This window comes from Notechis scutatus, unplaced genomic scaffold (genome assembly GCF_049901735.1).
Source record: "Notechis scutatus isolate UNSWTSFEM ecotype Mainland unplaced genomic scaffold, rNotScu1.2 NSCUSCF49, whole genome shotgun sequence".
NCBI lineage: Eukaryota > Metazoa > Chordata > Lepidosauria > Squamata > Elapidae > Notechis > Notechis scutatus.
In genome coordinates, this window is record NW_028263159.1 from 139062 (window position 1) to 166938 (window position 27877).

The 27877-nt window shown below is 46.5% G+C and overlaps 2 protein-coding genes and 1 long non-coding RNA gene across 40 annotated transcripts in view; 2 read left to right on the forward strand and 1 right to left on the reverse strand.

The window, feature by feature from the left end:
• LOC148128490 (vomeronasal type-2 receptor 26-like) overlaps nt 1–27877 on the reverse strand; it is a 154260-nt gene that overhangs the window by 124787 nt on the left and 1596 nt on the right. The window contains exons 2-7 of one of the 11 annotated variants that reach the window (XM_087948956.1): nt 25552–25708; nt 24808–24971; nt 23409–23461; nt 16782–16994; nt 12513–12639; nt 10717–11651 (exon numbers count right to left, since the gene is read on the reverse strand). In XM_087948956.1, coding sequence (XP_087805082.1) covers nt 10741–11651; nt 12513–12639; nt 16782–16994; nt 23409–23461; nt 24808–24901 — 1398 coding nt within the window. In that variant the 5' untranslated portion in view covers nt 24902–24971; nt 25552–25708 and the 3' untranslated portion in view covers nt 10717–10740. Of the gene's footprint in view, nt 1–10716; nt 11652–12512; nt 12640–16781; nt 16995–22444; nt 22460–22992; nt 23012–23263; nt 23462–24807; nt 24972–25290; nt 25709–27877 lie in introns of those variants that run through there. The other 10 variants (XM_087948955.1, XM_087948957.1, XM_087948960.1 and 7 more) reach the window with 10 other exon arrangements.
• LOC148128491 (vomeronasal type-2 receptor 26-like) overlaps nt 1–27877 on the forward strand; it is a 159016-nt gene that overhangs the window by 124573 nt on the left and 6566 nt on the right. The window lies entirely within an intron of this gene.
• On the forward strand, nt 120–27240 carry LOC148128495 (uncharacterized). Its single transcript, XR_015746366.1, has 2 exons — nt 120–255; nt 26671–27240. It is a non-coding gene; the product is annotated as an uncharacterized LOC148128495 (long non-coding RNA).

Genomic DNA, 27877 nt, shown 5'->3' on the forward strand with positions numbered 1-27877 from the left:
TCCAAAAACAAATTGAAGATTGCTTCACCTGCTATCAAGCCAAGCTGACTAACAAAGGCTCTAACAAAATCAGTGTTTTTGTTTCTATAGAAGGGAAACCTTGCAGGATGGAGGTTGACACAGGCTCAGCACTGTTCATCATCTCATGGAGCACCTTGAAACAACTACTTCCCAGAATGGCTAAGAAGAAGCTTCACGGCTGCCAGTTAACCCTATGCGACTACCAAGGCAGGACCATCCCAGTCATCGGAAAAGGCAAGTTTTTTATTCAATTTCAAAATTTTAAAGGTCACTTGCCTTTAGTGGTAGTGGATGGTGCCCTATCTAGCTTGTTGGGGTTAGACTGGTTCCCTGCCCTTGGCCTCCATATAAGCGGAATTCACTCTATTACACATGCTAAGGTGAACACCTTGTTTAATGACTATACTGATGTGTTCAGCGAGGGGCTGGGCTGTTACTCAGGAACCCCAATATCTTTCAACTTGGACCCTCTGGCAGTACCAATCCGTTTAAAGCCTCGTAGGGTACCTTTTGCAATCCACCCCAAATTAGACATGGAGCTGGACAAATTAATTAAACAGGGTGTATTAGAGCCTGTGGACTTTGCAAAATGGGAAACCCCAATAGTGATACCCCTGAAGAAAGATGGTAGCTTAAGAATCTGTGCGGATTACAAGACAACATTGAATAAATATTTGCAAATCAGCGCTTATCCAGTCCCTGTTATCCAGCACCTACTACATTCTTTTGAGCCAGGAATCATTTTTGCAAAATTAGACATGTCACAGGCCTATCAACAGTTCCCTGTTGATGACACAGCCGCTGAACTACAAACTATTGTAACGCACAGGGGCGCTTTTAAATGTAAGCACCTCCAATTTGGCGTAAGTGTGGCCCCAGGAATTTTCCAATCTTTAATGGAAAGACTTCTTCAAGGATTACTGGGTGTAATTCCGTATTTTGACGACATCTTAATATCTGCCCGACAAGCCTCAGTTACCGCAAAGAATCAGAGGAGTCCTCGATCATTTCAGAAAGCATGGTCTTAAGTTAAAGAAAGAGAAATGCACTATTGCCACCCCACAGGTAGAATTTTTGGGTTACAGGATTGACGCCTCTGGTATTTACCCAATCGAATCCAAAGTAAGGGCTATTCAGGAGGCACCCACGCCAACTAACAAAACTGAACTCCAGGCCTTTTTAGGACTTCTTAACTTTTACGCTTCATTTTTGCCACATAAAGCTTCCATTGCAGAGCCTCTGCACAGACTCTTGGATAAGCAATACCCCTGGCGCTGGGGACCTAAGGAAGCCCAAGCCTTCCATGCTGTCAAATCATTACTTACATCCGATGCTGTTCTGATCCAATTTAATGAGCATTTACCTTTAGTTTTAGCGGCAGATGCTTCTCCTTTTGGCATAGGTGCTGTTTTAAGTCATAGACTGCCTAATGGTTCTGAGGCACCCATTGCCTTTTTCTTCAGAACTTTTTCCCCAGCTGAGCACAACTACAGCCAAATTAACAAGGAGGCTTTGGCTGCAGTTGCTTCTGTCAAAAAATTCCATGAGTTTCTATATGGACACGAGTTGATTACAGATCACAAGCCTCTGTTAGGCCTTCTGTCAGGTGATAAACAGACTCCTAAGATTTTGTCTCCAAGGATGACCAGGTGGACTTTATTTCTGGCTGCCTATTCCTATACACTGGTTCATCGAGCTGGCAAGAGTCTATGCCATACTGATGCTCTTAGTTGCTGCCCCCTGCCTGTTCCTGTGGAGGATCCTGCACCAACTACTTCTGTTTTCCAGATCAACAATCTCAAACTTCCCATCACTGCCCTTGATATTGCTGCCCATTCTGCCAGGGACAAGGTAATCACCTAAGTTCTTGACTGGGTGGGAAGTGGGTGGCTGGCAATTCCTTATGTCCCCAAATTCATGCCTTTCAAAACTCACCAGCAAGAACTATCTTCTTTACAAGGCTGTTTACTTTGGGGAACTAGGGTAGTTCTCCCTTCCAAGTTGCAAGACTCAGTTTTAAAGATCCTGCATGTGGGGCACCCTGGCATTGTCAGGATGAAGGCCCTAGCTCGCAGTTATGTATGGTGGCCAGGCATGGATGCTCAGATTACAAGTTGGGTGAATGCTTGTCAGCCATGCCAAGTTACCAGACCTGCTCCACCCACATCCACTCCAGGCAGATGGGAAGATTCCGGGACCCCTTGGTCCCTGGTGCATATTGATCTGGCTGGCCCCGTTCATGGGCATACATTCCTGGTGATGGTTGATTCTTTTTCTAAATGACCTTGATGACCACCACAACTTCAGAAGTTGTCACTAAGGCTTTATCAAGGATATTCGCTACCCATGGCCTCCCTGACACCATTGTGTCTGATAACGGCCGCCAGTTTACTTCCTGTGAGTTTGAGGTCTTCCTAGCTAACCTGGGAATCAGGCACGCACTTACAGCTCCTTTCCATCCTGCCAGTAATAGCCTGGCTGAAAGGGCAGTCAGATTGGTTAAGGAGGCCCTGGCAAGGTTTGGGCCCATAGATTTCTAGTCTTGCTAAGTATCTCCTGACCCAGCACACAACTCCCTGTGCCACCACTAATAGGTCTCTGGCTGAAATTCTCATGGGTAGACGTCTGAGGACCACCCTTGACAGACTCCATCCACATTACACCCCAGTCATGTCCCTAGGGTCAAATAGCCAGGCAAGGGAGTTCGCTGAGAATGACCAGGTCTATGCCCGGAACTATGCGGGACACCCTTTGTGGATGCCAGGGCAGATTGTGGCAGTAACCGGTCCTAAGTCTTACAGGGTCCAACTGCAAGACGGGCGCATTTGGCGCCGCCATATCGATCAACTTAGAAGGCATTGGAGATTGTCTGCAGATGGCCCTCATGACATTCCTGTGACAGAGAAACCGCCGGTGCCTGAGGAAACTTCGCATGAACCTGATAGGAATGCAAGCCTACCTGAGCAGTCATCGGTCCCTCACCTAGAGCCGCCTGAAGCCGAGACACCAGTTTCGTAGGCACCAAGAGGTGCCCAACAAGCAGAGAAATTCCTTCTAGCAGCAGCTCCGTCAGAGCCTAGAAGATCTGGCCGCCTGCAAAAGCGCCCGAGTTATCTAAAGGACTATGCATGCTCCATTCTGGGGGAATGGAGTGTGGCGTTCGGAATAGACTGAGCTGCAGTCTTCACTCTGGTCTGTGTTTCCAGTGGGAACACGGACTGTTCCTATTGGCTGATGCCATTTGACAGCCGTCTATAAAAGGGAGCTGTCAAATGGCATCAGCTGTTGTCCGCAGCTGGCTGCCTTGTTAGCGTGGCAGCAGTGGCAACCCTTTATTGTTACAATAAAGTAAAATCTGAAGTTCACTCCGTGTTTGCCTCAGGTTATTCCGCCGCTCTACAACACTGTCCATCCATGAAGGTCCTGCAGTGAATATGGGAGACAACCTTCCTTCCTCCCTGGACCTTCCCCTCATCCATCCAGGGTCCCCACCGAAATCACCCTGGATAAAAAGACCCTGGTTGCAACTGGAGCCGTGTGAGATCTCCTGCTTGGCCAGGACACGGAGGGTGCAATGGCTCAATGGGTGGCCTTTCTTTTTGCCCATCTTCCAGGAGGTTAATACCTCCAACCCTGCACATGTGTGAGGCTGGGGCGGTCTCCTCTCCTCACCCCACCCCATTCCCTGCTCTCCTGGCTGGGGCTGGAAGTTCCCCTTGCTGTGGCAAAACCTCCAGGGGCCTCAGGCAACAGAACGAGGCTCTGCAACCCAGGAGAGTCAGCCGGTTGCCAGGATGGCGGCTGGCTTTGCCCCCTCCGATCCGATTCCCGGTAGTCCTGGGGGCCTTGGGAGGAGATCTCAGGGGTCCCTCTTGGAAGGAAGCCAGGGGAAGGGGGAAGGGCTGGGGTGGGGCAGCCTTTCCTCCTCAGGACTGCAGAGAGGCCGGGGGTCCTGGCAAGGCTCTCTCCCCAGAGGAGGAGGACCAAGAATGTCAGCCTTTTCTCCGTGTTTTTATGGGGGGATGCAAGGATGAAGTTGAGGCCTCTCCTGTCCCTCCAGCTGCCCCCTGAGGAGCAGGCCAGAAGCCCTCCATCCCCATGGACCAGGGAAGAGGCTGCCTTCAGAAGTGGGGGGCTCTGTCCCTGGAGGTCTTTTCCACTCCTTTGCATGGAATGGTCTGGGGTCTCCTTCTTGGGCAGGGGGTTGAACTAGATGACCCCCAAGGTCCCTTCTGGCTCCATTCTGATGGGATCTTAAGGGCAGGAGCCTCTTTGTCAAAAATGGCTCTGAGGACAACATGGAGTCCTCCACTTACAAACATCTGTTTGATGACTGAAGTTACAACGGCACTCAGGAAAGTGACTTATGACAAGTCTTAAGACACTAACAACCATTCCAGCACCCCATGGTCACGTGACAAAATCTCAGGCGTGTATTTATGACACTTGCAGTACCTTGGGGTCATTGGGGTTGTTAGGGATATACACCCTAGCAGAACGTGCAACGGTAGTCAGGCAGGCAGGCAGATATGTGAGATAAACATTGTTGTAGCTTACACTCAGTAAAACAGATACACAGTGCTAGTTAAATAGTTTATTCCAGTAAGATTTATAGCATAGTCAAACAGTCCATATATCATACACTTAGTTCAGTCCATCCGGGGATTATCCATTAGCAAAGTCCAGTGTTGAAAAAGAGGTCAGGAAACTTACAAATAATCAGTCCAGTAATATATCTCTTTTTGCAGTAGAGATATGAAGAAAATCAAACCTCTTTTCTTTGTTCAGCAATAGCAGGGAAAACACACAGTTATCACCATCAATCCATCATTGTCAGCAATCCAGTAAAAGCCAGCAAACCTCTTATGGTGATTTTACAACCGCACCCAAAATACATGTTTTACAGTTAAAGTGATACACACACTTAAACTCACTAACATAGTTTATATATATTATTTTACCCAAACTAAGTTAGGTAACCATGTTATTCCTAACATTCTCCCCTTTTGGGTAATATAATAACATATATATCTATTTACAACTTTAACCCATAGTTTTCACAACTTTCTTTGTGCTTTACTGCACCTTGGGCTTTTGTAAACTGATCAGCAAAATTTTCTTCAGTCATGCAATATTCCAGTCTTATTAAACCATTTTTTACAGATTGCCTTACATTCAAATATCTAAGATCAGTATGCTTAGATCTCGTTTTTACAGCAAAATTTGTAGCCAACCATATGGCTGCTTGATTGTCCTCATACACTACAATGGCATCATTAACAGTTATTCCCATATCTAATAACAAATGTTTATACAGAATTAAATCAGTACATAAAAAAGATAGACATGAAAATTCTGCTTCCATTGTGGACATACTTATGTGTTGCTGTCTAATTGACCTCCAACCAATCAGTGCTTTACCTAATAGTATAGACACACCTGAAGTTGATTTCCTAGTGTTTATGTCTGTTGCAAAACTTGCATCAGCATATGCACTTAAAATCAGATCATCTTTTGGCTCCAAATACAATGCATAGTGCATTGTCCTTTTAAGATACCTTAATATACGCTTTAGCGCTTGCCAGTGACATTCAGTGGGTTCAGCATGGAATCTTGCCAATTGATTAACGCCATATGCAATGTCTGGCCTTGACCAATTGCTAATATACGATAAACTTCCAATTAATGACTGATAAATAGTCTTATCGAATTTTGAACTTTGAGCATCAGTTCGGCAAAATTCCTGACTCATTGGAGTTTTTGCCGGCTTACAAAGTTCCATTTTATACGTTTTTAGCAATTGGTAAATTTTATCTTCTTGAGATATCTTAAAGCCACTCTTGGTTTTGTTTATTGTCAATTCTAAATACTGTCTTATCTCTCCTAATTGCTTTAATTTTATCCTCTTACTTAATAATGATATTATTTCAGTAGCTTCATTATTAGTCTTTGTAATTAAAGCAATGTCATCTGTAAACAACAATAATAATGACACCATTCCATTAGTCTCTCTCTTAAATAAACATGGATCAGCTAAACCTGCTTTAAACCCAATATTGTTTAACTCTTTAACAATATATTGGTTCCATTCATAACCAGATTGCTTTAATCCATAGAGACTCTTTTTAAGTTTCCAACAGTCATTATTAGTTTTATTATCCTTAATACCTACTGGTTTCCTTAAATATATAATGTGCTGCAATGGTGCATGCAGATAGGCAGTTTCTACATCTAAATGATTTATGATATAGTTTTTCTTAGCTGCCCACACTAAAGCTGCTCTCAAGGTTGTTCCCTTTAAATTTGGTGCAAATACTTCATCATAATCACATGCAGTTTGATTAAATCCTTGAGCTACCAACCTAGCCTTATGGGTAACAGTCCCATTTTTACCAGTTTTTAATTTAAATATCCATTTGCAGCCAATGGACTTTTCACCTGGAGGTAATTTGGCATTTTCATAAACTTTCATTTCCTTTAATGAATTTAGTTCCTTCTCCATTGCCTTATGCCAATTTTCCTGTTCCTTTGCAGGATACATCCTAAGTTCTTCAACAGTAATTGGAACTTTACTAACTTGGCAAACTACACTTGCTTGGTACCTGTCTGGTGGTCTGGTTACACGTGTAGAACGTCTAGGTATTACAGGGCTTACAGGTGGACTTTCATGTACTACCTGTTCCTGGTTATCTTTTTCTTCCTCTTTAACTATTTCTTCCTGTTCTGATCCTATATGCTCTTCCTGTACTTCCTCTTTAATTGCGCTCTTCTTATTACTGATTTGTTCTTTTGGTCTTTTGTAGGTTTCTATAATTACTTCCTTACTTGAATCTTGCTCCAGTTTTTCCCATCCTACATGTTCCAGGAATTGTGCACTAGCACTACAGTAAACTCTAGATGTACCTTTTTCCCAGAATCTGTATGATTTGTGATTAGATTCATAACCTACAAAGAATAACCTTTTAGCCCTATGCTGCCCCTTTTGTCTCAGTTGTGTAGGGATATGCACCCATGCTGGTGCTCCAAATGTATGCATGTAACTTAGGTCAGGTTTTCTGCCATGCCACCGTGTGAATGGTAATTCACCTGTTGTTGAGTTAACAACATTATTCAATATATGATTACCACACATTATTGCTTCTACCCACAAAGTTTCAGGTAATCCTGAATCTGACAGCATAGTACGAGCCATTGCTTGTAATGTTTGGCCTCGTCTTTCTATAAAGGAATTGTGTTGTGGCCTATATGGTGCAGACTTTTTATGTTCAACACCTGCCATCTTCAGTCTGTTTTGGAATTTATTGTTTATAAATTCCGTACCATTATCAGTTATAAGAGTTACTAATTTCCTTTTAGTTTTTCTTTCTGCAAATTTAAGCCAATTAAAGAAATTTTGATATGTTTCCGTTTTGTTCTTCATTAGATAACAGAAACCATATCTGGAATAATGATCCATTATACTTAATATGTAACGAGCACCTCCCACACTTGGTATGTTAGGACCTATAATATCAGCAAATACGACCTCTAGAGGCTTCTTTGTCTTAAATCCATTAATTCTATATGCTGGTATTACGTTGCTTTTTTCTTGACTACAAGTATTGCAGTGCAAATACTTACTGCAAGGCTTCAGTTTTATACCTTTAGATAGTTCTACGGTTTGTTTAAGCATTTTAAAATTTATATGCCCTAAACGTCTGTGTAACAAATGTATGCACTCATCATGAGGTTTAACATTATTATAAACTGTGTTAGCTACCTCTAATGAATTATCATTTAACACATACAATTCACCTTTTAAAGTTGCAGTCACTTTTTCATCTTCTTTTTCTATTATGCAATTTTCTCCCCTAAAGGTACATAACCTAGTTTAACCAAAACTCTAACCGAAAGCAAATTAAACTTAAGTTGTGGTACATATAACATTTTTACATTTTCTTTTATGCAAGAACAATATGCTATACCTTCACCTTTAGCTTTCAGTTTCCAGCCATTAGCTAACGATATCTGCTGTGAACTCATGGACATCTTAACAAATCTTTTCTTATCTTTCGTTATGCAGTGCGATGCTCCACTATCTACAACCCATAAATTATTATTCACAGTTTCGTTGCTATACATGGCTAACTCTATGCATTTTTATCCTTTTGATGCCTTTTAGAATTCTGGCTGGCATTTTGGCTTTTTGCTTTCTTGCAGAATCTAGCCAAATGTCCTTTTCCTCCACAATTAAAACATTTTCTAATTGTATAGGCTGATGAAGATATTTTCTCTTCTTCACATTGTGGTTGTTCCCTTCTGAGTTGATCCCTTTCAAGCCTTCTCCTGGCTTCTTCAATTAATCTGCCAGTAATGTCGGTTAATGTAAGATAATCTTTTGGCAGAACTTCAAGTGAAGTTACATAGTCATCATAGCTCTCATCTAACGAAGACAAAATTATATAAACTTGATGTAGTTCTGTGAAGATAAGTTCTTTTTCATGCAGTTCCTGAAAAATTCTCTTCATAGTGTTTATATGACTCAGCATGTCTCCATTCTTTTGAAGATGTGTTCTAAACAGCTTCTGTGTAAAATTTATATGTGCTCCTACACTGTCTCGAACATAAATCTTCTTTAAATTCTCCCAACATTTCACAGCTGTTTCTTCTCCACGAATATGGACAAGCTGCTGGTCAGAGAGTGTCAGTCCTATTATACAGACAGTTTGCTCATTCTTCAGTTGATATTCTTGTATTTTCTGGGCATCATCCTCATCTTCTGGATCCCATGCATCTACTTCTGGTGGGTTTTGTATTATATTCCACAAACCTTCTCTTTGTAGAAGTAGGCTGCATTTCATAGACCATGAAACATAGTTTGTTCCATCCAGTTTGGATATTAGAGACAAACTTTGTAAATTGACTTGTGCCATCTTTTTCTGGATATTAAACTATAATTAATAAAACACGGCTGTCTGTTTACAGTATTGTGTAACTACACAAACTCTCACTTTATATAAGCGTGTTATATCCTGGTTAGTCTGACTGTGCACCTGGGCCCATAACCAGTGTTAGGGATATACACCCTAGCAAAATGTGCAACGGTAGTCAGGCATGCAGGCAGATATGTGAGATAAACGTTGTTGTAGCTTACACTCAGTAAAACAGATACACAGTGCTAGTTAAATAGTTTATTCCAGTAAGATTTATAGCATAGTCAAACAGTCCATATATCATACACTTAGTTCAGTCCATCCGGGGATTATTCATTAGCAAAGTCCAGTGTCAAAAAGAGGTCAGGAAACTTACAAATAATCAGTCCAGTAATATATCTCTTTTTGCAGTAGAGATATGAAGAAAATCAAACCTCTTTTCTTCGTTCAGCAATAGCAGGGAAAACAAGCAGTTATCACCATCGATCCATCATTGTCAGCAATCCAGTAAAAGCCAGCAAACAGTGAGCTCTCTTGCTCCCTCTTATGGTGATTTTACAACCGCACCCAAAATACATGTTTTACAGTTAAAGTGATACACACACTTAAACTCACTAACATAGTTTATATATATTATTTTACCCAAGCTAAGTTAGGTAACCATGTTATTCCTAACAGGGGTCACTGGAAGACTTGCTTAATGACCACATGATTTAACTAAACACCACACTCATTTGCTTCACAATCGAGGCAAAAAAGTTGGTAAAATGAGACAGAACTTACTTAGCAACAAAATTGTGGTCATAAGTGGAGGAGTGCCTTTATTGCCTTATAGTTCCTTGAAATTTATCTCCAGAGATGTTCAGGATCTCTTAGTCAGAATATTCACCTTTCTTCTCCCCACTTCTGCTCGCTTCCAGGGAGCCTGGAGCAAAGTCCTTGGTAGGACTTATTTCTGGGGCTTCCGGGGCTGGAAGCACCCTGAGATGACTGAGGTGAACCCCAGGTGAGACCTTCAAGGGTTGCACTGCTGGGCTTCCCACCTTGGAGAGAAAGAGAGAGAGAGAGAGAGAGAGAGAGAGGAAGAGAGAGAGAGAGAGAGAGGGAGAGACCCTCTTTCCTCTGGTGGAGTTTGAGACGCCCCCAAACTCCTGCTTGCAACTATTCACACGGTGCAGCTACAATGAGCCCAATTTCATTCAGGATGCAGCCTGACTCTCCCATGGGGCTTCTCCTCTTGCATCTTCTGGACTCTGGTCTCAACTAGCTCAAGCATTGGGGGGAAAAAAACGACTTTAATCAGGGGATGGAGAGAATGGAGAAGCTTCTTTCACAGGGCAGAAGCAGCTATGGGAAAGGGGTGCTAACTAGGTCTCCTTGGATGAGAACATCTAAGCAAGAGGCCCTGGAAGCCTCTGCCTTCTCTGGCTTGGTGGGATGGCCAATGGCTCTCATGGAGATTGTCAAACAACATAGTTGGAGCTTGGCTCCCACACCAGCCATCTTACCACTTTTCCTATTCATTCTCTCATAGATACACTATTAGCTGCTCTCAGTATGAATAAGGTATCAAATTCATTGGCAGTGGCTGAATAACAAATTCCTCTGAATGATTTTCAGAGTTCCCTTTAGCAAGATTTATTGAGATGAAGAGAGGTGCAAGGATTACAGTCATTCAAACATTTCCCATTGAAAAATGTAGACATGATTTCTTTGATTCCTGCACATTATCTAAGTTGAAATAATTAGTGTCTACTTTGAGATAAAAGGAAATCTTACAATTCTTTAAATGTCATGGTGTTATGTCTTATGTTTTTACAATTGTTCTGGCTGTGAGATGCTCCTTTGTGTTCAGCTCTGGCCTCAGAAGGATAATGTAGCACTTGGGGATGAAGATGCAGACCAGCAGACCAGCACTGGAGGCCTGGATGGAGAAGACCTGCACAGCCACCATGTGTTTCCCTTTGGTGCTCAGGTAGGTGGGCACAAAAGTCACCCAGACACTGCAGAAGATCAGCATGCTGAAGGTGATCAACTTGGCTTCGTTGAAGGCCCCAGGCAGATTCCTGGCCAGGAAAGCCACCGTGAAGCAGACAGCAGCCAGAAAACCCATGTAGCTGAGGGTGACGTAGAACATGACAACGGCCCCTTGGTTGCATTGCAGGATGATCTCTCCAGGCTGGGAGAGGAGGTCAGAGTCAGGGAAGGGGGGAGAAACTCCCAGCCAGATGGAGCAGATGATAACTTGGACACCAGAAGAAGACAGGATGATGGAGTTGGCCAAGCTCTTCCCCAACCATTTCTTTGCTCGGTTTCCTGGTTTTGTGGCCAGGAAAGCCAGCACCACCATGAAGGTTTTGGCCAAGAGAGAAGAAACGGCAACTGAAAAGATGATGCTGAAGACCATTTGTCGGAGAAGGCAGGTGGCTTTCCTTGGTTGACCAATGAAGAGAGAAGGAGACAAGAAGCAAAGCAGGAGGGAGACCAGGAGGATGTAGGAGAGGTCCCGGTTGTTGGCTTTGACAAGGGGAGTTTCTCGGTATTTAATGAAGACGATTAAAACAAGGCTTGTGGTTAGGAACAAGAATAGGGCAAAAGAGACCAGGATGATGCCCAGAAGTTCTTCATAAGACAGGAACGTTATAACTTTGGGGATACATTGGACTCTTTTTTTATTTGGGAATTTATCATCTGGACATTTGGTGCATTTTTCTGTGTCTGAGAAAAACAACAACCAACCCCATATTTCTTTGTCCTTTGCATTTCAAGATATATTGTACATTCTTTGGGAACAAGTGATTATCAGGAGCATTTTCCGGGATGGATTTCTTAATATCTCCAGAGACAAAAAATAAGCTTATCACTTTTTAAAAAAATATATAGCTACAGTATATTTTTGATAGGCTGTGAAATTGAGGGAAGCTTTGGACTTGAAAGATTTCCTTTGTAATGTTCAGAATATTGATAGGAACCTCCATTACTTAAGGAAAATAATGAATCAATTAATCTTTCTAGAGAAACTTACATGCAAGATGGCAATTCTTGTCATACTTGCCTCAGAGCTGGCTGGCAGATCAAGTCACTGTTGCAAATAATTTGGAATGGCCATTGGAGCAGTGGTGATATGGATGCAGACACATACAGGCATCAATATCCATGCCACCACTTTGTTTATCTCGTACATCAGCAATACCTTTTCTGTGTCCACAAAGGGAACCCATGTAGACTGCATTGCAATCCTCCTTTCAGGAGGTGGACCTAAAACAATTCCTCGTGTTTCAAGGAACTCAGGTGTCCCTAGAGAAGTAAATGTGGAAGGAAGGACACATCCAAGCTAAAAAGAAGAAATATTTTCTCTGGCATGAGTAAAGCTTGTCCAATCTGCCACAGCCACCTCTCTCTATCCAGCCCTTACTTCACAGTCTTTTTGCTCTTCTGTTTACATAAGAAATGGGGCATTTCGGAAATAAACCAGAAACCAATTAAGCTTAAAAGTGTGTTTTAATTCACACTTTCATGACAATGCTATGGAGGGATCCAGTTCCATCAGGCCTCCCATTTTCCTCTGGTGTCACCCACCTTTCTGAGTGGAGAAGGTCCCCTCCGGACAAGGAACGCAGTCATAACAGCAAACTGGCTCTCCTTCTCGAGCCCTCTTGACAAATCCAGGATGACAACTTTCCACACATTCAGATTGAGGAAAGGACTGAGCAGAAAAAAAGTAGGATTGCCAAAGGAAATATGTGGAAAATGGAGGTAAAAATGGATATTAGACAAGTTACTAGCCTCAGGTATTCATTAAGTAAGCAAAATCTCTCACTATTTCCAAATGGTTAGAGATATAACTTCTGGAAGATTCTTCCATTAGTTCTTCTCTTTTGCTTTTGGCATCTCACATTGAAAAAAAAAGGGACTTTATTAAATAGAAAAGTCTGGAGAGATGGAACCAGGGGTCAGATTCTACTGGTTCTGTCCAGTTCTATCAAACCAGTTGTTATGATTCTGCGCAGTTCAGAGAACCGGCAAATCGCACCACTAACTGGCCCCCCCTCTCTGCCCGCCCCCCCCTCCGCTCCCAGTCAGTCCTTATCGTGCATGCGCGGCATCGCCTGCAGCCTGCTTTTGCCCACTCGCCAGGCCAGCCATTGCTGCATGCCTTCCGCTGTGGCCCTGCCTGATCTTCCTGGGTGCGGGAGGCTCTGCAAGCTCTGGGGCCCAGTCACCTACCTGCCACTGCCGGTCACCTTTACCCCACCCCACCCCACTTGCCTTTTGCTGCCACCCCCCACCGCCCTCACCCCCAGCAGGTAAGGCCCAGTATCTGTGGTGAATCCAGGCGGGGGTCGAGATGCAGACTGGTGGGGACCTGAGCTACATTTCGCTGTACTGGAAGACATGTGGAGAGGCTCGTGTTCTCCAACTGCTGGGAGAGCAAGAGAGTCTTTCCCAGCACAGCTCCGGGTGGCAGAGATAAACTGGCTTCAAGCGGGCTGCTTCTCTGCTGCCCAGAGCCACCCATTTCCCTATTGGAGGAAGTTGCAAACTTTTGCTGTGCCGGAAAGACTCTCTTGCTTTCCCAGCAGCAGGAGAACATGAGCCTCTCCACATGTCCTCCGGTACAGCGTAATTTAGCTGGGATTCACCGCAGGTGCTGGGCCTTATCTGCTGGGAGTTAGGGGTCCAGGGGGCAGTGGCAAAAGGCAAGTGGGTTGGGGGGGTAAAAGTGATCGGCAGCCCGGTCGTACCCATGTCGGCAACAGGTGTCGTCATTTTGAAATTGATGGAGAATTTGGGGAAAGAGATTTAGATTCCTACAGTGGCCGGCACAGGAGTGCCGTTGAGAAGCAGGGAAGTGGCCTTCTGGTGGCCCAACCTGGTGTTCAGGCTGGAGGCGAGCCACAGGAAGTCAGAGCACTGAGGGAAAGGGGAACTGCCAGGGGGAGCTGCCCTCTCTGCACCAAATTGGGACCATTTGGGGTAGTCCTAGGGATTGGGTGAGTTGAGCCGCAGCTCCTTGCCTTCTTAGCTCAGGGAATGGCCTTTTTGTGCAGGAGGAAGACTGCGGATGGGGGAGGTCTACCTGAGTGACTCCTCTGCTGTCTTCACCAGATTATTTGGACACTTACAAGCAAGCACAGCTAAAGGCACTGCTGTCACATGTCAGCCCAGACCTCACACTGCGGCTCCGTAAAGCCAACACCAAAGAAGTGGGCGATCAGGTGAACCTGTGGTGCAATGCTCACTCGGATCTCGGCCGCTCCTGGTCATCCGAACTCAAAGCCCTTTAGGAGCTGCCGTTCCCAGGTTTCTACTTGCCTGTGCTTGGTCGCCTCCTCTTCACCTTGCTGAAGCGGCTGGCCCTGCCCCTCCCTCGCCTGGCCTAAGAAGGTGAGGGTGATGGTGGAGGATAGTGAAGCGGCCGGGTCCCTATCTTCCTGATTCTCTCCCCCACTCTGTATGTGTGTGTCTCCCTGAAAGCCATGGCATGGCCAAGCCAGCAAGCTCTCCTTGGCGCTCTTCGCTACTTCGTTCATTTCTTCTTTTTGGAATGCAGACTGGCTGAACAATTATCGCCAGGCCGCAGTGGAAGCATCCCTTCGGGCAACCAGTCTCCTCTTCCTCCTCCTCCTCCTCCTCTCATAACCGGCCGTTGTGGCGGAGCCGGGAGGGTGCATGCGCACGGGGAGATGCTCCTCAAGCAAATGCCAAAGCACAGCAAAACCTGGTATGGGGCGGGTGGCTGCTCAGTTGAGGAGCAAGCACCTCCCCACACAACTGCACCCTCCTGATCCATCCATAGCTGCCGGGTGCAAGAGGAGGAGGAAGAGGAGGAGGAGGAGGGTCACCCGAATGGATGCTTCCACCGCAGTCTGGCAATCGTTGTTCAGCCAGTCTGGATACGAAAAAGAAGAAATGAAAGAAGTAGCGAAGAGCGCCAAGGAGAGCTTCCTGGCTTGGCCATGCCACGGCTTTCAGAGAGACACACACACACACAGAGTGGGGGAGAGAGAGGGGAAGATAGGGACCCGGCCACTTCGCTATCCCCCACCGTCACCCTTACCTTCTCGCACTGCTCCATTTTGTGAACCACCTATGGTTTAGTATCTCCTTCAAACTGGTGAGAATCCCACAAGGGCTGGGGAATGTTTCACTAAGAGCTTCAGGTTTGTTTGCTCCTTGTGCCCAAACTAGCAAAGAAAAAAGGGAATTCTGTTGACCAGGGCCTGAATTCAGATGAATTTGAATCATGATTGGGTGGAGGTCCTTTTGGTCCCATTGGGAGAGAAGCTTCGTCCTGCTTGGAGAAAAGTGTCCCCTGAAAGGGCCGGTTCATAGTTGGGGAGGTTCTTAAAGAGACCAGACCTAGTCAGACTTACCCATGCCTCTCTTTTACACACACACACACACACACACACACACACACACACACACACACAAAGGGGGGGAGGGGAAGACAGGGAAAGAGGCAGAATGAGAGAGAGATACAGAGTGATACAGAGAGGGGGAAAGAGAGAAATAGAGGGAATGAGAGAAGAGGAAGAGAGAGACAAAAAAGGAAAGAGAAAGAAATAAAAGAGAGAGAGGAAGCAAAAGGAGGAAAATGGATATACAAAGAAAGGGAGAGATGGAAGGATGGGACAAAGAAAGAAAAAGAAAGAAAGAGATGGAGGGAGGAGAAAGTGAATGAGATATATGGATGGATAGATAAATACATGGAAGGAGGGAGGGAGAGAGAGAGAGAAAAAAGGAGAGGAAGGAAGGACACAAACCCTGGCTTCAGAAGACTCTTTGAAGCAGCACAGCAATCTAGGGCTGGGCTGCAAGGGATCTCGGAGGTCCTCTAGTCCAACCCCCTGCTCCAGCAGGAGATCCTTACAGAATCAAAGAATAGCAGGATCAGAAGGCTGTGGGCATGTGTGTGTTTGTGTGTTTGTGTTTATGGTTGTCAAAATTGCAAAACCAGGTCAAGGAGCTCTGGGGAGATCAGTCATAAATTAGAACACTTGCTAAGCAACTGGCCATTAAGCGAGGACCACTTGTATTTGGTTTGCCAGTCACATGGCCACCTGGCCATGCCCATCTGGTCACGTGACCATCAAGCCACACCCACAAATTAAGCCATGCCCACAGAACCAGTTGTTACAAAATTTGAATCCCACCCCTGGATAGAACTGAGAAAAGATTTCAGCATTAAGTGATAACCAGTCGGTTCCTTCTCATGACCCCATTAATACGCACTTCTCCCCTCTTTTCACAGAACAATCTTGATAATTTCAGGTGAACTGAAAGCCTTGGAGCTGCTTCCTAGGAGCAGAAGGCCCATTGCTCCATCCCAGGGAGGGTGAAAGGGAGGCATGGAGAGCTCTGGCCAGGTCCGGCCTCCTTAAGAGCCTCCCAGATTAGGAACCTGCCCCTTCAGGGGACACTTTTCCCCGAGCAGGACGAGAAGAAGCTTCTTTCCCCCAATGGGGTCAAAAGGACCTCCGTCCACTCACGATTCAATCCCATCCGATATAGTCCAAGCCTGGATTCAGGCCCCGGTCAGCAGAATTACCGCCTTCGTTGCTCTTCTGGGCACAAGGAGCAAACAACCAGAAGCTATTAGCAACACATTCCCCAGCCCTTGTGGGATTCTCACCCATTGGATGGAGACCCTTAATTGTACGTGGTCCACAAAATGGAACAATACCGATGCCTCCCAAGCAGCCTAAGGGAAAAAATCCGGTTTCTACTGCCCAGATTCAATTCTCGGTGAAGGTCAACCACCTTTGGGGAATAGCATCAGCCCTCTTGAAATGGGACCTCAGGCTTTGGAAAACGGAGAGAAGACACCAAACTTTCTCCTACCTTGTTGAGCAACTTTAGCCGTGAAAGAGCATCTTTGTCGATATAAAGTCTCTGTCTTTCAAAATACGCCACAGTCTCTCTCCTGGGATCATCCCTGGGAAGAACCAAGAAGCCCGAAATGGCTAGATCTGCTGCTACCTCTCCATTTGGGTCCATGTACAATTCAATGTCCGAAATATTGACAAACTCATTCTTCTCCAGGAAAGGATGGAACTAGAATGGGAACATGCAGCAATTTTAAAAGCAGAAAACTTTGTTTCTTATCTCAGACGTTTTTTCAATATTTAATCTTTCTTCTGTAGTTGTCTAATTTACACACATGCTTCATTAGGAAAATGGGTGTTACCACTATCTTACAAGTGAAGGGAAAAAGTTCACAAAAATTTGTCGATCATATTTTGACAATATAAATTTTGACAAAATATAGTTGAACAACAGAAAAAAGGAGATTTATGAACTCCCTGAAAGCAACAGGTTGGTTATCAGAAACACGGATTTGTCAAGAAGAAATTTGTCAGGGTAATCCTCTCCCAGGAAGCCCAGACAGGAAACCTGAGCTAGGCCCACTTCGCTGTAATGCTGCACTGACAGGATTTGGGGAGCCAGAAAGTACAAATCTCCCACCGACCCTTTTTTTATGCAGCTGTAGGTGTCCTCCTCTTATCTGCTTCTTCCCCAGGCAGAATCTCTCCTCCACCCCCCAAAAGTCATTCCCTCCTATCACTGCCCTTTCTAAATGGGTTGTGGGAAAGGGGGGGGATATAATTTATGTGCTCTATGCAAGTCATCCTCACATATTATTTCATTTCCCAAATACATTATGCTGACATAACTCGATCTCAGGAAAGAGTAATAAACAATTTTGTGATGTGATCAGAAACCCAGTTAAGTGAGGGGTGGATGGTATGATAATTAAGTGGATAAAAACTGATTTAAAAATGGTACTCAAATAATCTTTAGTTTTTTTAATTTTTGTCATGAAAGTGGGAAGATACAACATTTTGTCGTTAAGTCATCAATTTTTCTCTGTTGTCATTAATATAATAGGATTGATAAATTGCTATTATACAAGATTTATAACAATTCTCAGGCAAATATACTTTTATGTTATTTAAACATTGCCAACTTTCTGGAAAAATATTTCTGATTTCCTCCTAGAAACAACTGTATGACTAAAAAGCAATAGAAAACTATCGGGGTTTTAGGATTTGATAAATTATAGTATCTCATATAAGAACATTAATGATGCACTGGATGAAGGATTGTGCCAAGCTTGATAAGTATGTAAGGGACCCAGTTTGCTCTACTGGTTAAGCCTCCGAAGTAGAAATCAAGAAGATGTGAGTTCAAGTCCCGCCTTGGTCATGAAGCAGGCTGGGGGATTTGGGGCCAGTCTCTCAGCCCAACTCAACTCACAGGGTTGTTGTTGTGGGGAAAATGAACACACAACTACTCATTGGTACTCAGCCCCCGTGGCTTTTGCAGGGAAGGGCTTTTAATGTTGGTGGATGAATTAGTGCACTTAGTGAAATCAAACAAGGTCTCAAAGATCTGGAAATCCAACAAGATGGGGCTGCTCTTCCCAAGAATGTTTATTTGAGCAGCCTTTAGAGCAACGAGATATTCATATCGAATAACCCTGCCAAAAGTCCAAAGGGAATTAACCTCCGAGAGCTGCAACGGAGTTCCCAGAGCCGTTTCAGGGGGTCGATACAAAGAAAGAGCGCCTGAGCTGAGACTGGGCCCCTGTGGACAAGAGGCCACTCAAACTGCAGCTCACGCAGAGGTGGTATTCAACCGGTTCTCAACGGCTCGGACGAACCGGTGGTCACCCCTGGTTGGCCACACCCCCAAACCGGGTCGCCCGCTTGTCCCAGTCGCTCTCCTAGCTTTCCCTACCACGTGGTGGCTGTGGTGCAGATCGGGCAGATGTCCCAGGGCTGTTGCACATATGCACTGTGTGTGCAGCCGTGCGTGTGCTACTGATGCAGTGCGCACGTGGAGCAGCCCTGGGACATCTGCCTGCCTGCCCGCCCTCCCAGATTACGTTTTCTTACTTCTCCCAGCGGATGCGCCTCTTCCAGCCCAGCCTGGCCCGGCCAGCCAGCAGGTGGGTGCACAGTTGTCCTGGGGCTTCTCGCACCCCCTTGTCGCGATATGCCTGCAGGAGCCCCTCAGGCCAGCTGAGCCGGGAGCCGCCATTCCCAGGCTTCTACACTCCCGTGCTTGGTCGACACCTCTTCACCTTGCCTGAAGCAGCTGGCCCTGCCCCTCACCCTCCCCTCCCTCACCTGGCCTGAGAAGGGAGGGGCGACAGTGGGGGATAGCGAAGAGGCTGGGTCCCTATCTTCCCCCCTCTCTCCCTCACTCTCTGTGTCTGTGTGTGTGAGAGAGAGACAGAGAGAGAGAGAGAGAGAGAGGGAGAATGGAGAAAGTGAATGAGATATATGGATGGATAGATAAATACATGGAAGGAGGGGGAGAGAAAAAAGGAGAGGAAGGAAGCACACAAACCCTGGCTTCAGAAGACTCTTTGAAGCAGCACAGCAATCTAGGGCTGGCATGCAACGAATCTCGGAGGTCATCTAGTCCAACCCCCTGCTGCAGCAGGAGATCCTTACAGAATCAAAGAATGGCAGGGTTAGAAAGCTCTGTGTGTGTTTGTGTGTTTGTGTTTATGGTTGTCAAAACTCCAAAAACAGGTCAAGGAGCTCTGGGGAGATCAGTCATAAATTAGAACACTTGCTAAGCAACTGGCCATTAAGCGAGGACCACTTGTATTTGGTTTGCCAGTCACATGGCCCCCTTGGCCAAGCCCACTCAGTCACATGGCCACCAAGCCACGCCCATCTGGTCACGTGACCACCAAGCCACGCCTACAAATTCAAGCCGTGCCTACAGAACCAGTAGTAAAAAATTTTGAATTCCACCAGTGAGTTCACAGCCTGCTATGCGGCATCTCCTATCAGGACTCAGGGATTCACTTTGTGACGCCTCTCCTAATAAAATATCTGGGAAATACGGAACTCTTTTACGTGCAACTGCAGTTCTCAGATCAGTAGGAAGGAGTTTCTCTGAATGGGGCCAAATTCTGTTCTTCTGTAATGCAAAATGATGTATTTATTTATTTAGGACATTTATATTGCCACATATTCGCACATGACTCAGCATTAGGCAGACACTAACTGCCCATTGACTGTCATTTATTTTTATTTTTCTCCATTATTATTATTATTATTATTATTATTATTATTATTATTATTATTATTATTATTCTTTTTCTTCAGCGTTTGTCTCGCGCTCTGGCGAGGTCCGCTAATGTCCTTGAGTACTGCTTCCACGCCTCTCTGTCTGCCACGTATGTCGGGTCTACCTTCGCGATCTCTAGATCGGCCTTGATCGTGTCCATCCAGCGTTGCTTAGGTCTACCACACGGTCTCGCTCCTCCGACAATCACCTTCATCGCAGATTTGATGATGGATTCTTCCTTGGCGCGACTCACATGGCCGAACCATCGTAGCTGGGACTGCCTTATGACCGTGGGGATGGGCACGACGTTGAACCGTCTGCGCACTTCTTCATTCCTGACGCGATCGAGTAGGGTGAGGCCTACCGACCATTGGAGCATTCGCATCTCCATTGTCTGGAGTCTGCTTTCGACTTCTTTGGTCGTCGGCCAGCACTCTGCGCCGTATATGGCCACGGGCGCACCACAGAGTTATAGATTTTTGCCTTCAGGTGCATCGGCATCTTCTTGTCGCAGAGGACGCCCGTGACGGACTTCCATTTGCCCCACGCTGCGTTGATCCTGGCTGCCACCTCAGTTTGTAGTAGGCCTTCTTCCCCAAGAGTAGTTCCCAGGTACTTGAAGGTGGAGGCGCGCGGTAGCTCCTGCCCGTTCACGTGGATGGAGCCTGTTGTTTCGTTGTCAGTGGTCAGGTATTCGGACTTCTTTAGGTTCAACCGGAGCCCGAACTGCTCGAGGCGGTCGTGCCACTGTTGGACTAGGTGCTCGAGTTCAGCCTTGCGCAGGTTGGCCAGGAACACATCATCGGCATAGAGCAGCGTCCATGGGGCGGGCGTGTGCAGGTCGTGTGTAATTGTGTCCATCACCAGAATGAACAGCAGTGGTGAGAGAGCAGAGCCCTGGTGTACGCCGATGGTGATATTGTACTCCTCTGATATCCCAGCTGCCGCTTTTACACGGCTTTTGTGACATCTGTATAGGAGTTGGACCCATTGTACGAGTAGCTCGGGCACGCCGTGATCTCGCAGTGCGTACCAGATGAGATCGTGCGGGACTCGTGCGGGACATCATCAGGCTTCTGTATTGTTATATATATATATATATATATATATATATATATATATATATATATATATATATATATATATATATATATAAATCCACATCTGTCTCTATCTATCTATCTATCTATTTATATCATCTATCTATATCTACCCATCCATCCCTATCTGTCTGTCTGTCTGTCTGTCTATCTATCTATCTATCTATCTATCTATCTATCTATCTATCTATCTATCTATCTATCCCTGTCTGTCTGTCTGTCTGTCTGTCTGTCTATCTATCTATCTATCTATCTATCTATCTATCTATCTATCTATCTATCTATCTATCTATCTATCTCTATATCTATTTATCCAGCCAGATCTATCTTTATTTATCTATCTCTAACTATCATCTATCTATCTATCTATCTATCTATCTATCTATCTATCTATCTATCTATCTATCTATCTATCTATCTATCTATCTATCTATCTATCTATCTCTATCCTGATCTCTATCTATCTATCTATCTATCTATCTATCTATCTATCTATCTATCTATCTATCTATCTATCTATCTATCTATCTATCCATCCATATATCTATCTATCTATCTATCTATCTATCTATCTATCTATCTATCTATCTATCTATCTATCTATCTATCTATCTATCTAAATATCTACCCATCCATCCATCCATCGATCCAATTTACTGGCCACCCATCTTATCACAGGGAAACCCTACAAAGATGGTGGTGATGCCCACAGTGTGGTGGATGTTGCAACCTGATTTCTAGCGACAGGATTTCTGGAGATCTGGTGGCTCTTCCTCTGTTGTGGGGATCTTCTTGGCCCAGAAGGGAACTGAGGGGCTGAGTGGGAGGGGGAACTGAAGGGACAGGCAGGCCCACCCTGGCAGGGAGGAGCAGAGGAAGGCCCGTATACCAGGTCCACCGCTTGGAAGTTCTCCCCCTGAACCTCCCTCAGATTCTGCTTTCAGGGCCTGCAGACCAGATCCTGGGTGGCTCCGGGTTCAAGCTGTGGCTTTTCAGGGCCTGGTTGATGTGCAATGAGACTCTCTTCTCCTCCAGGAGGTTCCCAGCCATGTCTGACCGAAGCCGGGTGAGGCCCAGAGGGGAGGAAGCCCACCCCAACTTCTGGGTTTGTCCCAGGGAGACCCCAGAGGAGGGAGGAGGGGGGCTATGGTCATCCAGGGTTTCTCACCGGCCTTGAGGAGGCTCCATGTGGACCTCTGGCTTCTCTCAGGGGGGCTGCGAGGACCCCGGCCTGGTCAAGCATGTTGTGTGAATGGGGTCCTCGCCAGAAGAAAAGGGTCCCCAATACAGGTAGTCCTCAACTTATGACCACAACTGAGCCCAACATTTCTGTTGTTAAGTGAGACATCCATCAAGTGAATTTTGCCCCATTTGATGGCCTTTCTTGCCACAGTCATTAAATGAATCATTGCAGTTGATAAGTTAGGAACCCGGTCATTAAGTGAATTTGGATTCCCCATTGAGTTTGCTTGTCAGAAGGTTGTAAAGGGGGATCACAACAGCCCTGGGATGTTGGTGCCATTATAAACATGAAACTGTGGCCAAGCACCTGAATTCTGATCCCTGCATTTGATGCTGCAAAGGTCATTAATTGTGAAAAATGGTCCTAAGTTCCATTTCTCAGTGCGGTTGTAACTTGGATCGGTCACTAAATGAATGATTTGAAGTCGAGGCCTGCCTGTGTATCTCCTCTTGATCAGCTTCTCTTCCAGGAATTCATCTTCTTCCGAGTTCCCATCATCTACTGACTACTCGGCCAAATGGTTCAACCTTGGGAAACAAACCATGGTTAAGAGGTGAGGAAAGGGAACTTCACAAGGATAGTGGTGTCACCCAAGCAGGAAAAGCCCAAAGGGAACATCAGGCCAGCCATAAAACAAACTTGCATAGGAAAAGGAACCAAACAAAAGGTATTAAAGAAGCCCCTTAGACAAAAGCCCAAATAATTAAGAAAAGTAGGGAAAGAAAGAAAAGAAAACCCTTACAAACACAAGACATGCCAAATCAGCAAAACAAACAGACAAAAGACACAAAATATATCACAAAGGAGACAGACAGGAGATTGCCACAAAACAAATATAAGAAACCATTAAGCTAAAAAAGATTAGGACGAAACCGATAAAACAATCAAACCACCCCAAAGTTTGCCTTCCGCACCTGCTGGAGTTTACCCTCTGGCGGGAAGAAAGACAACCCCTGACAGGATTTAAAACATGAAGAAATACAAACACAAGCACTCACACAAAAGGAGAAAAGGGTATAAAAATCAGGGACTTACCATTCGAAGGTAGCTAGCCCAGGAACGCAGACTTCTTGCTATCTCTCGCCTTCCTGAAAAATAAAAAGATCCAGCTTTCAAGCAGTTGTCCGTATCCTGCGCGGAGCTCTCCCAGCGGAAAATCGAATCCTCAGAAGAAAGGCATTTTGACAGCCTTTCAACAAAGGTGCAAATGTGAATGCGGCCACTGGGGAAGAGACCGGGTTCAGAGGGTCATGTGGATCCCACCAGAGTCAGTTGGGTGGCTGGGGATCAATCCAGGGGGGGGGGGCTGAGATCCAGTCCTGCCTGGGGAGCCAAGCCAGCTAGGAGGCTCTGGGCCAGCCGCTCTCTCGGAGCCCTGGGAAAGAGGCAATGGCAACGGCTTCTGAGCAGCCTGGCCAAGATCTCTGGGCCGGCCTCCCCTGGGGGCTTCCGGACCACCTTCCCACCCATCTGGCCGAGGCTGAGGGGCCTCTCTGGGTGTGGCTTCCTCCTTGCCGGTCAAGCGGCCTCCAACGGGCTGGATTCGGAGAGGGTTTGGCAAGGGACTGCTGTGAGGAGGAGGCACGCAGGGGTCCTGCAGGGCCAGGGGGGGGGGGTCTGCAGTGGGTCTGCCCCCTCCCCAGTGAGGGCAGGGAGGGGGGGGGCAGGGGGAGAGGGAGGCAGGGGGAGCCCCTCCCATCTGGTCTGGGCAGCTCAGGGGCTATCAAAAAGCCCACCTCTGAGGGAGGAGCCTTCCTTGGGATTGGCTGGGAGGGAGAGGGGCTCTGGCATCACAGGTGGGGGACAGGTGGAGCTCCAAGGTGAGCCCTGGGCACCTGCAGGCCAGGTGGGGCTGGTGGGGTCCAGGGGGGAGGGGAAGTCAGCCTGGGCCCCTGCTGCCAATTTCCCCGGGGACAGCCAGGGGCTTCTTCCTCCTCCTGCCTTGGGAAGTGGGGCGCCCTGTGGAGAGGGCTCCCTCGGGCCTTTCAGGGCAAGTGGGGGATCTTCCCCATGGGGGCCCAGGGCAGGGGGGAGTGAATGGGGTGAGGGTCCCCAGGTTGCATCTCTTGCAGGATCCGAGTCTGGTGTGCCAGCTTTGCACCTGGCAGGTGGGGGCTGCTGTTCCGCAGGGTTATGGGGTTGTGTGAAGCCGACCCAGCTTGGTCCAGGCCAGAAGGAAGGGCCGAGGCCGGAGGAGAGTCTCTTGGGAGATTCACGGGGCTTCCGGTGCCTTTTGGGGGCTCAGGATTGGATCTGGCCCTCCAGCCAAGCCCAGCACTGGTGGGGCCCCTCAGTCCCCATTGCAGGACCCCAGGCAGAGTCCCTGCAAGGGGGTTGGGTGAAGGTCCCTCCAGGTGGCTTCAGGGGCTCAGATCCATTGAGCTGAGTGAGCCCAACTCCTTTGAGCATCGTGGGAGTTTGAGTCCTCTTTCACCTGCTTTGGGAAGGAAGGAACCCTCTTTCCTGGGCTGCCTTGAGTGGGATAAGTTCCCAGCTGTTGCTGGGGGCATCCAGGTGTTTCCAGGCATTTCTGCAGCAGTTTTAGCAAGCTGGGTGCATCTCAGCCGGGCTTTGCCCACAGCCGGTCGTGAGTCTTTCCTGGGGGTGCAGAGGAGGTGGGCTTTAGAGGGAACCAGTCTCAAAGCGGCTTCCTTCTCCCTTCCCTTCCCACAAAGGAGCCTATAAGGGGCAGGGGTCTCGTCCTTGGAGCCCCTGAAAATATGGATGGAGTTTTGAAATAGGTTGACTCCATTTCACGCATTCTGGCAGGTGGGAACCTTCCCCCGTCCTGTGTTCATGCGGGAAGCAGGTCGTCATGCTATGCCACCATCTGGTTTATGTGTTTTGGCCTGGCACCTATTGCCGACATTGCAGTTCTCTTCCATCAACCTGGGTTAAGGGCGTTGTGTGGACTCACCTAGTGGGGAGGGTCAACTCAGCCTGTCTGCACACAGGATGGGGAGCTTTTCCTAGGATCCGTTTCTGGCTCCTTGGGGGTTTTCAGCAGCTGCAACACTTGGAGTAAACTACGGCTGAGCGAACGGGGGTTGGCGGAATGTGTGAACCGGATCAGAGTTTGGCATTCAGGGAAAAAAGTTGGGACAATGGGAATGGGACAGAGAGGCAGCTTTAGGGGTGGAGGGGGGGTCAGTGATCCCCCCCCAATGTCTGGACAAACCTGGATAGAGATTTGGGTGTTCAGAGGATCAACTGGTGACTTTGATGCTCTTTCTCCTGCTTGGAGCCACAGAAATGGTTCTGGATGCTGGTTTCCAGTATTCCCAGTGAGGCCAGGACTGAGGATACTGGGGCTGCTGCTCCCCAGGGCAGAAAGGCTGGGGGCGAATCCCAAGACCGAGAAAAAAGGGAGAACGTGGCTGTGACCCTCTCTGGGTTGGCTTCCTCTCTCTCTCTCTCTCCCTCCTGCCAGGCGTTGGGAGGAAGGAGGGAGGGAGGGGCTGCTTCCCAGGGTTTTTTTCCAGGTCCTCCGGGTGGATCTCTGTCCTGCCCGGATCGAGTGGGTACCCATGCGGGCCTCCCAAAGGCCTGGACTCCAGCCCCCATCGTCCTCAGCCCCAGCCGTGCCCTTAGCAGAGGCCCCAAAGGGAGGCCCAGCGGAGGCTCTTCCGTCCCCCAGGGAGGAGCCAGGGGGCTCAGGGGTCCCAGCCGAAGAGCAGCAGCCACGGAGGAGGAGGAGGAGGAGGAGGAGGTTTGCGACCGGAAAGCCTCACTCAGGATCCAGGGAGCTTGGGCAACTCTGCCTGAGCCTTAAGGGCCAGGAAAGAGCCGGATTCAGGCTTGGCTCCAGGGCAGCCTCAGAACCAGCTGGGGTGGCTCCCAAACCAGGATCCGGGTCTTTAGGGGATATTGAGGGTCAGTCCAATTCACGGTGGCCTGTTTCACTTCTGACGGCCATAAGAAACCACGTTTTCTGCATTCTGCAAGCCGGCCAATGACTGAGGGTCTCTTCAGGGGTCTCTGTTGTTTCTCAAAATGGAGGCAACGCGTGGAGAGAGGTTGGTCTGCATGAGTGTTTTTCAAACTTGAAGAGGAATGGACTTCAACCCCCAGAGTTCCCCACCCAATAATGCATGGACTTCCTCATGCTGGGCAGGGAATTCTGGGAATTAAAGTCCCTTCATCTTCAAGTTCCAAGTTTGGAAAATGCTGGTCTACCTTTTCCCTGAGGTGAGGAGTTAAAGCCCTGCACCAAGACTTGGCTAACTCACAGGTTGCTGAATATGTTTTCTTTCTTTCTCTGTGTCTCCCTCCCTCCCTCTCCCACTCTCCCTCCCAGGTAACCCCAGATCCCCCTCTGAAGACCCGGCCCTGCTTGGCTTCTTCCTGACAGGAGCCTCTCCTGGAAAGACACGGAGCCCAAGTGAGGCTGGAGAAACCTCGGGGCTGCGTCCCCCCAGCATTCAACCAGGGACTCATAAACCAGGTTAGTCTCTTCCCAGAAATGGGGGCCTCCCTCAAATCCCTTCCTCTTTCCTAGCCCTCTCTGTGGATCTGGGCTTTGCTTTCCCCTGAGTGCCCCATGTATGAAAAAAAGTGGCAGTGGAACATGGGACTTGGGCTTCCCTCTTCCCAGGACTTGCCTGGCCTCTACATCGGAAAAAGAGGCAGGGGAACTATTTGGATTTTGGCACTAAATAGGCATAATGAAACGCTGAAGTTGAACGTGTTAAAAAGAAAGAATAGCTAATAACTGGAATTAATGAAATTAATGAAAGTTTAAAAAGGGAAAAAGGGAAAAGAAAGGGTGGAACGTGGAAACAGAACTGAGCCCGCCACTTAATGGCAAAGGGAAAATTTCAGTGACTCTTTGAAAAGTGCTTGGTCTTTTTAAAATTGGAATTTGAAAGGAAACAAAAGGAATTCCATTATAATAAAATAAAAACCCTGAAAAGTAAAACATTAGAATATTACAAGGGAAAAAAGATAGATGAAGAAATTGTCCTGGGATTATTTGGTGACTTTGGGAAAAAGTTGGAAAAGAAATCAACAGAAGGAAGCTGGAAACAAAGATTTATGGACACTGACTGTTGAAATTTAATATAAAGGACGCTGGTTGCAATAAACTACTAGACAATTGGATTGGATATAAATATTAAAGAAAGGAAAATAAAAGAAGTAGTAATGTACAAAATGGGAGAAATGTGTGTGGAAATAAAATTGGAACAACAAAATAGGAAGAAAATGATGAAAGAAAGCTTGGAAATGTACAGCATTATACTACAAAAATTAGAAATGGTAATGCAGATTAAAGAAGAACAAAGAGAAACCGAGGGGGAGGAGTGAAATAAAGAGGAAACCAGCCCTAAAGAACAAGTGGAACAACATTAAAAAAAAAAAATTAAAGTTAAAAATGTGAGGTTTGATGTGATAATTAAAGGGGGAATTGTTTGGAAAATTAAACAAAGGAAAAAGAAACAGCAGAAGAGGGAATTACAGAGGAGAAATCAAGAGAGGGAGGGGGATAAAATAAATAATTGGAATAA